At 43.5% G+C, this 12184-nt stretch overlaps 1 protein-coding gene across 2 annotated transcripts; it reads left to right on the top strand.

Annotated features, from left to right (window-relative positions):
* The first annotated feature begins 618 nt into the window (after positions 1 to 618).
* On the top strand, positions 619 to 7615 carry mea1 (male-enhanced antigen 1). Of its 2 annotated transcripts, XM_079280988.1 has the most exons (5): positions 656 to 749; positions 3109 to 3253; positions 4939 to 5189; positions 5429 to 5537; positions 5725 to 7615. In XM_079280988.1, the coding sequence occupies exons 3-5, from the start codon at positions 4950 to 4952 to the stop codon at positions 5904 to 5906; spliced, it is 531 nt and encodes a 176-aa protein (XP_079137114.1). In that variant the 5' UTR covers positions 656 to 749; positions 3109 to 3253; positions 4939 to 4949; the 3' UTR covers positions 5907 to 7615. The 2 variants fall into 2 exon arrangements, with proteins under 2 accessions (XP_079137113.1, XP_079137114.1); XM_079280987.1 differs by lacking the exon at positions 3109 to 3253 and having other exon boundaries at positions 619 to 749.
* The last annotated feature ends 4569 nt before the right edge of the window (positions 7616 to 12184 follow it).

The following is a 12184-nucleotide window of genomic DNA, read 5'->3' as shown; positions in this document are numbered from 1 at the left end:
CGCCGCCCGGTCTGCATTGCACCAGACCCCGATGCATGTCCTTGCGGGTGGTGGGTCCACAGGGTAATGTAATACTTAAATGTTTTTTAACTGTCGATACTTTAGAATCTGACTCATCAAATCTACATTTACGTTGATCGAATTTCCAAAATATTAGTGCTGGGCAACTGAACGCGTTATTATCACGTTAAGGCATTAATTAATTAACGCAGACAATTTGTTATCGTGCGTTAACGCATGAAAAAAATGAAATGCAATACACACCTTTGATGCCAGCAAATCACCCAAACAAACAGTGGAACAGAACACAACACAACAGAGCAAAACACAACAGAGCAAAACAGAGCACAGCAGAACACAGCAGAGCAGAACACAACAGAACAGAGCAGAACAGAACAGCTGTACAAATACAATTTAATTGGATAAATAAATCAATAAAAACATCAATGAAGAAAAAACTATTTATACCTTTTTTGTTTTTATCATGAAATAAAAATGATCTGATGTTGAATATGAGTTTTATTGTATTTTACTTTGTCGTTCTTGATGTAAATTGTTCATGCTGTTAATAAAGTTATTTATTTAAAAAAAAGATCTATTATGCGTCACTTGTGTCACTATGTCGTGACGTACCCGGAAGTGTTCCCGATCTGCAGCTGCAGTTAGCAGCGGCTAACGGCTACTACCAGCAACCTGAAGCACCGAACACACAGACAGGTGGACAGACAGACAGACGGACAGACAGACAGGTAAGACAGTCAACACTTCACATAGAGAGAGTTTATTCTTCTTCTCGTTATAAAACGAGAACAAAGAGCAGAATAATAGTTCAAGACGCGGAGCTAACTAGCTTTGTTAGCTGCTAACTGTTAGCTGCTCCAGGTGTCTTTGTTTAATATGATTCCTTACAGAATACATAAATGATAATAATAACAAAAACAAACAGACTTCATTCATTCATACACGTATATATTTTAATAATAATTAATGATGAAATAATGACCTGTTTTTAAGAGGAGAAAATAATTTTCAGGTTTCAGAATCCTATGCTACTTTTGAACTACAGCTGACTAAAGTGGGCCGGCTAAAGCCGTTTTACTGTGTTTTAATTTACCGACCTCCAGGTCCTGCAGGTCAGTTTTTATCAGAATTCACAGACTTTTGGACCTCTATCATCAAGCTAGACAAAGTGCTTCTGGTTGGTGATTTTAATCTGCATGTCAATGATACCACAGACTGTATTGCTACTGAGTTTCTCAATATTACTGAATCTTTTAATTTCACGCAACATGTTTCTGGCGCCACTCACAGGGGTGGTCACACCTTGGACCTTGTGTTCTCTCTGGGTCTTGATATTGATAATACCCGTTGTGAGGACCTATTGATCAGTGACCATAAATGTATTTTCTTTGATCTTTCTGTCAATGCTGACCCCTTGTGTCTGAAACTAACATTCCACTCACGCATTATTACTCAGAGTACAGCTGATCAGTTCTCTATGCACTTCTGCTGTGACTTTTACACAAATCTCAATGATGTTGAACACTTGATACAGTCATTTCATGAACATTGCACCACTTTGCTTGCGTGAGACAGAAGTGTCGCAGGGCAGAGCGGCTCTGGAAAGCTACTGGGCTAGAAGTGCATCGTTTATATCTCAAAGACCTCAGAGTTTCTTTTAATACTATAGTAATGGAAGCTAGAACTGCTTATTTTGCCAACCTAATCTCTTCTTCAAAGAAAAATCCCAAGATTCTGTTTGACACAATTAGAGGAATTGTTTCACCGTCTGTCTCCACTGTACCATGCTATTCTGTTGACGATTGCAACAAATTCCTGATCTATTGTATTGATAAGGTAACAGGTATTAGGTCTGGCATTCGGCCTGGGATCTGTTCGGCTACTTGTAGCTCCTCGCAATCTCCTGCTGTTCTGGACTCTTTCCAGCCTATCAGCCTTCAAGACCTGATGGACTTAATTACCAAAACAAAGCCATCAACTTGCCCTCTGGATATAATTCCATCCTCTCTATTTAAGAAAGTTCTGCTCACTATTGGCCCTGCAGTAACATCTACTGTCAATTCCTCATTGTCTACAGGAATTGTCCCTTCCTATTTCAAACATGCCACTATCCAGCCCATATTAAAGAAACCTAACTTAGATCCAGCTTTGCCCATGAACTACAGGCCCATATCAAAACTGCCTTTCCTGTCCAAACTTTTAGAGAAAGTGGTGGCCAAACAACTTACTGCTGCACTGGAGAGGCACAACATGTACGACAAGTTCCAGTCTGGGTTTCGTAAGCAACACTCTACTGAAACCGCTCTCCTGAGGGTTTCAAATGACATTCTCATGTGTGCTGATGCAGGTGACTGCTCTGTGTTAGTTCTTCTGGACCTCAGTTCTGCATTTGACACTGTAGACCATGACATCCTGATTAAGAGGCTACGTGATTGGGTGGGCATATCTGGCATAGCGATAGACTGGTTTACATCTTACCTCAGTGACAGAAGTTTCAATGTCTCTGTGGGTGATTTTGTGTCTGTTACCTCTCCACTTTCTTGTGGTGTACCGCAGGGCTCGGTTCTGGGGCCTTTGTTATTTTCCCTTTATCTGTTACCTTTGGAACCGATCATAAAAAGCTATAATGTGTCATATCACTTATATGCAGACGACATCCAACTTCATCTGTCATTTAAACCCAGCGAGGCATTCACATTAACTCGGCTCCTGGACTGTGTCAATGCCATCAGAGACTGGACGGCAGAAAACTGCTCACAACTCAACGACTCTAAGACGGAGGTCCTAGTTATTGCTCCAGAGGAGTTTGTCCCCATGATCAGGCAGATTATTGGTCCTCTCTCCTCTGCTGCCCATTGCAACCTGTGTAATCTTGGGATTTTCTTTGATCGATCCATGTCATTTGACCAACATGTTAAGCAGCTGTCCAGGTCATGTTTCTTCCATCTAAGAAATGTCAGTAAACTGAGATCTGTATTATCAACACCTGAATTAGAAATGATCATACACACATTTATCTCTTCACACATTGACTACTGCAACTCACTTTTTACATCACTCAGTGTATCTGCTCTTAACCGTCTGCAGGTCATCCAAAACGCTGCCGCCAGATTACTCACCAGGACAAACCGACGGTCTCACATCACCCCCGTACTCCGATCTCTCCACTGGCTCCCTGTAGCATCTCGGATACACTTCAACATTCTCACCATCACTTACAGAGCACTTCACGGTCAGGCTCCGGCTTATGTAGCTGATCTACTTCGCCCCTATTCACCCGCCCGCACTCTCAGGTCAAACGCTCGAGGTCTTCTGTCCCACGCACACGATGTAAGAGCCGTGGTGACCGAGCCTTTGAGGCAGTGGCCCCGTGGTGACCGAGCCTTTGAGGCAGTGGCCCCGAGGCTCTGGAATGCTCTGCCTGCCACTCTGCGCCTCGCAGATACTGTGGATACTTTTAAAAGCCAGCTCAAAACCCACCTGTTTAGGCTGGCATTTGAGTAAAAACCCATGTCCTAGACCTGCTCTTAAAATATGTTTTACATTTTTATTTAATTTTTATTTAATTTTTATTTTATTCTTTAACATTTTTTATTCACTCTGTGTAGATAATTTATTGACCCTAGGGTCACATTGTGTTTTTTATGCTTTTAAATGTCTGCTCTGTTAAGCATATAAATAAAATTCATTCATTCATTCATTAATTTATTAAATGTAATTAATCTAACAAATGAATGAATATAGTAATAATATAATATTACATTTATTGGTCTATTATCAATAAATAATCAGTTACTCTTCTAATTGATGATGTCATTGGTTTCACTGTGACATCAGATGCAGACTCAGCTCAAGGTAATTACCCACAATTCATAGCAACGTTAGGGTCTTAAGGTCTTAGGGGGACACTGGTTAGGGTTCAGGTCTTAAGGTCTTAGGGGGACACTGGTTAGGGTTCAGGTCTTAAGGTCTTAGGGGGACACTAGGACTGGGTTAGGGTTAAGGGTCTAATGCCGTGCGAATCGCGCCGGAGAGGGGGCGGGGCTTATCGCCCTGAAAGCCGTTCAACTGTCCGCCATTAACCATGGAAAAAATAACCTATTTCTGCTTAGTACGTGTTGTGGAAGTCACAGATATCCCAGGAAACTAAACGCCGTCATGTCTGGTTCATAATATTGTTCAGAGGAGCTCCGTGGATTGTATCGAGCTGTATTCACTGTCTAGCAAGCCACCGGTCGCTGTTTACTACAGCTGTGTGAACACTAAATAAACTGATTTGGCTGTGATTCAACGGCAATAAACCGACAAAAAGGGACTCCGAAATAACTACGTAATGATGCCGATTTGTACTCGTCTTCTCAATGGAGCTCGGATGGATCGCTGCTAGGCTAAGCTAACATTGTGGCAGCTCCACCAATACTCAGTCGTCTGAGTCATGTAGATGTAAATACGGCATTGTCTGTTCATTGTTTGTACCGTATGGTTTACACACACACATGTATACACACAGTTTGGTCCGGTCTCTGTTGATATGAGGTATCAGAGCTCTGGGTGAACACAGACGGCTACAGGATTTATTTCCTGATTCAACAGTGGCAGGAAGCCAGTGATGACAGGGGGAGCAACTCAACGCTGATAGGCTATCGCGCCACAGCGTCACGCGATTATTTCGCAGAAGTTGAAAAATTTCAACTCACGCGTTTGGGGCGAATTCGCGTCAGTCGCGCCATCGCAAATTCGTGCCAGTCTCATGGCATCTGTGCAGAGACTTTATGTAATCTACTCACGCCGCGTTTGGTGTGTGAACGCAGCATAAGACCTTAGGGGGGACACTGGGTCTTGACCTCAGACGAGGGAACAAGAAGTGACATTATGCTGACTCATGGTTACTGGAGGATGAACCTGTCTGTCTCTCAGGGTGTCTGTGGATGGAAGTGAGGAGCTCCACGATGGGACCGGAGAGAGTCTTACCGAACTCTGAGGACGAGCTGGGGGAGGACGAGCGACCGGCCGATGGAGCCATGCTACCTGTGTGGAACGGGGGGGAGGAAGGGGGCGGGGAGGAGGAAGAGGAGGAAGGGAACAATGGAGGATATTATTACCAACCTCTAAACCAGGAGCCTGAAGGGGGGCAGCTGGGGGAGGAGGGGGAGGAGCAGCAGGTACAGGTGAGTTGTGTTTATAGTCATTTATTATATTTGTTTGTATGAAACTAACACATCAGTGAGATGTCAGTTGTTTACTTCAGTGATTTAAATATGATAAAATAATAATCGAATACAATTATTTATCATCATGTTGTTTGTTGGCCTCGTCCTCACCTGTAGACACATCCCTGCTCTGATTGGTTGTGGACTCAGAAACCATTATGATGACTGGGTGTCTCACCTGTCTGTCTCTCCTGCAGGTGATGGGTCTCCACCTCCCTGAAACCCCGCCCACAGACAGTGATGATGAGGAGGACCCTGAGGGGGCGGCGGCCCTGAGGAGCCGAGCATCAATCCCCATGGACGAAGGTCAGACCTCAGTGCACAGACTACTTCTAGCCCTAACCCTTTAAAGCTGACAGCTTTACTTACTTTGCGTGGCTGCGTGTTTTGTTGTTCTGCGGTGTCGCGTGTTTTGTTGCATCATCTTTATTGATGAAGAACCTTAAACAGCTGTGCTTCCTGTCCTCTGACATCACTTCCTGTCTCCCTACAGACCACGTGGAGCTGGTGAAGAGGACGATGGCGGCTGTAGCGTTGCCGTCTCTTGGCGTGCCGTCTTGGGCCACTGAGATCTCCGATGACCAGTGGAAGGACATGGTCCAGAACACTCTGGAGAGCCGGCAGAGCGCTGCTGCCCTGCGCCTTCCCCGCAGGAACAACATCAACGGACCCTGAACACACCACGGCCACTTCAACAACCTCTACTGACCCCGAATGCACCACCACAGCTTCAATAACAACAACTGTCCCCAAACGCACCACCACAGCGTCAATAACAACAACTGTCCCTGAACGCACCGCCACAGCTTCAATAACTGTCCCTGAACGCACCGCCACAGCTTCAATAACTGTCCCTGAACGCACCGCCACAGCTTCAATAACAACTGTCCCTGAACGCACCGCCACAGCTTCAATAACAACTGTCCCTGAATGCACCGCCACAGCTTCAACAACTACTGTCCCTAAACGCACCGCCACAGCTTCAACAACAACTGTTCCTGAACGCACCACCACAGCTTTAATAACAACTGTCCCTGAAAGCGCCACCACAGCTTCAATAACAACAACTGTCCCTGAATGCACCACCACAGCTTTAATAACTGTCCCTGAACACACCACAATGGCTTCAACAACCTCAACTGACTGAATGAACCAATGACCACTTAGCTTCTGCTGACCCTGAACGCACTACGACTACTTCAGGGACACAACTTCACTTTTTCTTTGTTCCATCAAAAACTTTCAGATTCAACTTGAAGTTTGTGAAACTGAATGTTGTTGAATTGAATCCCTTAGTTTCTCTATCTAGAAGCTGATTCCAGTATTTAATATTAGTCCATCACAGTTTAATGGCAGTGTGTTGACTCAAAGTGTTCCCATGTTAGCTGAGGCCAAATAAACAAAACAACAACAGTGGTGACGCAGATTCATCATGTTCTTCGATCCTCAAAACAAATTCAGTTAAAATCTAAATTTAGTTTCAAGAAGAAAGCTTCAGTTCCTGATCTCAGACCAGTTCTACAGTTTGTGAACAGACACACGAATACAAAGCTAATCCTCCAGCTGAAGACCACCGGACTCTGACCTGCAGTCGGACTCGGGACCTGAAGCCGGACTCGGGACCTGAAGCCGGACCTCCAGCCGGACTCGGGACCTGAAGCCGGATGCGGGACTCTAAACCCTAAAATCAGTTAGCAAGCCAACATTCCTTCTTTTAGAGGTTCTTCTCCTGATACACGGAGTCGCTAGCTAACGTTAGCACGTGTTCCTGTGGAGTCAAAATGTCCAGAAAAGATATTTCAAGAGAAGAGAAGCCGGTCACAACTAGTTTTTAAAATCCCAGTTTTCTTTATGAAATAAGTTGTTCTCATGATCTTTTCTTTTTAAGTATTAACATTTTTATTCCTAAATTTGTGCACAAATTCAGCAATTTAAAGGCGCTAATAACTGCAACTAAGGATTAACTATTGTGATTATCGATGAATTGTATGACCGATAAAATGTCTTTAAGTGACTTCTTTTGTCAGATATTCAGTTTAATATGATAAAAGATAAGTCGACTAACTTGTTCACGAGTAAGATTTAGATTCTGAAATAACGTCGTTACTTTACTGTCAAACCCAGCGTGGGAACTTTGACAATCACTTGTTCACTGAAGCATTTTATTTGTTTAACCATATTGTTAAATGTTTTTAAAATACTTTCGTCCCTTTTTTGACTCCGTACTCAGCTCCTGTTTCTTTTTGTTCCTGCTGATCTTTTTTTTACAGAATCTAAATGTTGTGAACTGAACTTTAAAAGAATCAGTTTTCATCGAATTTTACAAAACAAATGTATACTAACTGTTCTTTTTTCAATCGAAAATAAAAGAAAAATCTACTTTTTTTCTGTCTCAATTGTGATAATTTGCTCACTATTACTGAACGTTTGGAAACAAAGTGATTAATCAAATATTTGGGAAAACAATCGACAGATTAATCAATAAATTCAATAATTAGGATAATTTCAAAGATGGCCGCTTGTCTTCTGTAGAAGTGAATGAAACTGTTTTTAAAAAGCCTTTTATTTCAATGTGTTAACGAGTTCTTTAATGATTGTATATCAGATAATCTGAACATGTCTGTGTATTTATATACTCTTATATTAGTGCTGGGCAACGATTACAATGTTTAATCGCATGGATTTTTTGCGATTAATCTCATTGTTATGGTAAAGTTCAATGATGAATTCATAAGTAGTGTTTTGCTCTCTTTTATTTTAAAGTGCCGCTCTATGAACTAAAGGTGAAGAACATTGTGTGTGAACACTTCAAACACATCAGGTTGTTGTTAGCAGCAGTGTTCTCTTCACACAGCAGCAGTTCTATCTCTTCTATATCTGTGCTCAGTGTGTGAAACGTTCCACTGCTGTGAACAGAACAACATGTTTCACACGTTCATCTACATGTGTGTGTTGAGTCTTCATCACAGTCAGAGCATGTGATGCAGCGCTACTCTTCATCACTATGATGCTGCTCTACTCTTCATCACTATGATGCAGCTCTACTCTTCATCACTATGATGCAGCTCTACTCTTCATCACTGTGATGCAGCGCTACTCTTCATCACTATGATGCAGCTCTACTCTTCATCACTATGACGCAGCTCTACTCTTCATCACTATGATGCAGCTCTACTCTTCATCACTATGATGCAGCGCTACTCTTCATCACTATGATGCAGCTCTACTCTTCATCACTATGACGCAGCTCTACTCTTCATCACTATGACGCAGCTCTACTCTTCATCACTATGATGCAGCTCTACTCTTCATCACTATGATGCAGCGCTACTCTTCATCACTATGATGCAGCTCTACTCTTCATCACTATGATGCAGCGCTACTCTTCATCACTATGATGCAGCTCTACTCTTCATCACTATGATGCAGCGCTACTCTTCATCACTATGATGCAGCTCTACTCTTCATCACTATGACGCAGCTCTACTCTTCATCACTATGACGCAGCTCTACTCTTCATCACTATGATGCAGCTCTACTCTTCATCACTATGATGCAGCGCTACTCTTCATCACTATGATGCAGCTCTACTCTTCATCACTATGACGCAGCTCTACTCTTCATCACTATGATGCAGCTCTACTCTTCATCACTATGATGCAGCTCTACTCTTCATCACTATGATGCAGCTCTACTCTTCATCACTATGATGCAGCTCTACTCTTCATCACTATGATGCAGCTCTACTCTTCATCACTATGATGCAGCGCTACTCTTCATCACTATGATGCAGCTCTACTCTTCATCACTATGATGCAGCTCTACTCTTCATCACTATGATGCAGCTCTACTCTTCATCACTATGATGCAGCTCTACTCTTCATCACTATGATGCAGCGCTACTCTTCATCACTATGATGCAGCTCTACTCTTCATCACTATGATGCAGCGCTACTCTTCATCACTATGATGCAGCTCTACTCTTCATCACTATGATGCAGCTCTACTCTTCATCACTATGATGCAGCTCTACTCTTCATCACTATGATGCAGCTCTACTCTTCATCACTATGAAGCAGCTCTACTCTTCATCACTATGACGCAGCTCTACTCTTCATCACTATGACGCAGCTCTACTCTTCATCACTATGATGCAGCGCTACTCTTCATCACTATGACGCAGCTCTACTCTTCATCACTATGACGCAGCGCTACTCTTCATCACTATGACGCAGCTCTACTCTTCATCACTATGACGCAGCTCTACTCTTCATCACTATGATGCAGCTCTACTCTTCATCACTATGATGCAGCGCTACTCTTCATCACTATGACGCAGCTCTACTCTTCATCACTATGACGCTGCTCTACTCTTCATCACTATGACGCAGCTCTACTGTTCATCACTATGACGCAGCTCTACTCTTCATCACTATGACGCAGCTCTACTCTTCATCACTATGACGCAGCTCTACATCACTATGATGCTGCTCTACTCTTCATCACTATGATGCAGCTCTACTCTTCATCACTATGATGCAGCTCTACTCTTCATCACTATGATGCTGCTCTACTCTTCATCACTATGATGCTGCTCTACTCTTCATCACTATGATGCAGCTCTACTCTTCATCACTATGATGCAGCTCTACTCTTCATCACTATGATGCAGCTCTACTCTTCATCACTATGATGCAGCTCTACTCTTCATCACTATGACGCAGCTCTACTCTTCATCACTATGACGCAGCTCTACTCTTCATCACTATGATGCAGCTCTACTCTTCATCACTATGACGCTGCTCTACTCTTCATCACTATGACGCTGCTCTACTCTTCATCACTATGACGCTGCTCTACTCTTCATCACTATGACGCTGCTCTACTCTTCATCACTATGACGCAGCTCTACTCTTCATCACTATGACGCAGCTCTACTCTTCATCACTATGACGCAGCTCTACTCTTCATCACTATGACGCTGCTCTACTCTTCATCACTATGACGCAGCTCTACTCTTCATCACTATGACGCAGCTCTACTCTTCATCACTATGACGCTGCTCTACTCTTCATCACTATGACGCTGCTCTACTCTTCATCACTATGACGCAGCTCTACTCTTCATCACTATGATGCAGCGCTACTCTTCATCACTATGACGCAGCTCTACTCTTCATCACTATGATGCAGCGCTACTCTTCATCACTATGACGCTGCTCTACTCTTCATCACTATGATGCAGCTCTACTCTTCATCACTATGATGCTGCTCTACTCTTCATCACTATGACGCAGCTCTACTCTTCATCACTATGACGCAGCTCTACTCTTCATCACTATGACGCAGCTCTACTCTTCATCACTATGACGCAGCTCTACTCTTCATCACTATGACGCAGCTCTACTCTTCATCACTATGACGCAGCTCTACTCTTCATCACTATGACGCAGCTCTACTCTTCATCACTATGATGCAGCTCTACTCTTCATCACTATGACGCAGCTCTACTGTTCATCACTATGACGCAGCTCTACTCTTCATCACTATGACGCAGCTCTACTCTTCATCACTATGACGCAGCTCTACTCTTCATCACTATGACGCAGCTCTACTCTTCATCACTATGACGCAGCTCTACTCTTCATCACTATGACGCAGCTCTACTCTTCATCACTATGACGCAGCTCTACTCTTCATCACTATGACGCAGCTCTACTCTTCATCACTATGACGCAGCTCTACTCTTCATCACTATGACGCTGCTCTACTCTTCATCACTATGACGCTGCTCTACTCTTCATCACTATGACGCTGTTCTACTCTTCATCACTATGACGCAGCTCTACTCTTCATCACTATGACGCAGCTCTACTCTTCATCACTATGACGCAGCTCTACTCTTCATCACTATGACGCAGCTCTACTCTTCATCACTATGACGCAGCTCTACTCTTCATCACTATGACGCAGCTCTACTCTTCATCACTATGACGCTGCTCTACTCTTCATCACTATGACGCTGCTCTACTCTTCATCACTATGACGCTGCTCTACTCTTCATCACTATGACGCAGCTCTACTCTTCATCACTATGACGCAGCTCTACTCTTCATCACTATGACGCTGCTCTACTCTTCATCACTATGACGCTGCTCTACTCTTCATCACTATGACGCTGCTCTACTCTTCATCACTATGACGCTGCTCTACTCTTCATCACTATGACGCTGCTCTACTCTTCATCACTATGACGCTGCTCTACTCTTCATCACTATGACGCAGCTCTACTCTTCATCACTATGACGCAGCGCTACTCTTCATCACTATGACGCAGCGCTACTCTTCATCACTATGACGCTGCTCTACTCTTCATCACTATGATGCAGCTCTACTCTTCATCACTGTGATGCAGCTCTACTCTTCATCACTGTGATGCAGCTCTACTCTTCATCACTGTGATGCAGCTCTACTCTTCATCACTATGACGCAGCTCTACTCTTCATCACTATGACGCAGCTCTACTCTTCATCACTATGACGCAGCTCTACTCTTCATCACTATGACGCAGCTCTACTCTTCATCACTATGACGCTGCTCTACTCTTCATCACTATGATGCTGCTCTACTCTTCATCACTATGACGCAGCTCTACTCTTCATCACTATGACGCAGCGCTACTCTTCATCACTATGACGCAGCTCTACTCTTCATCACTATGACGCAGCTCTACTCTTCATCACTGTGACGCAGCTCTACTCTTCATCACTATGACGCAGCTCTACTCTTCATCACTATGACGCAGCGCTACTCTTCATCACTATGACGCAGCTCTACTCTTCATCACTATGATGCAGCTCTACTCTTCATCACTGTGACGCAGCTCTACTCTTCATCACTATGACGCAGCTCTACTCTTCATCACTATGACGCAGCTCTACTCTTCATCACTAT

This window comes from Melanostigma gelatinosum (genome assembly GCF_949748355.1).
Source record: "Melanostigma gelatinosum genome assembly, chromosome: 12".
Lineage (NCBI taxonomy): Eukaryota > Metazoa > Chordata > Actinopteri > Perciformes > Zoarcidae > Melanostigma > Melanostigma gelatinosum.
Note: the sequence above shows the minus strand (reverse complement) of the source record. Positions and strands in the feature narration are given on the sequence as shown.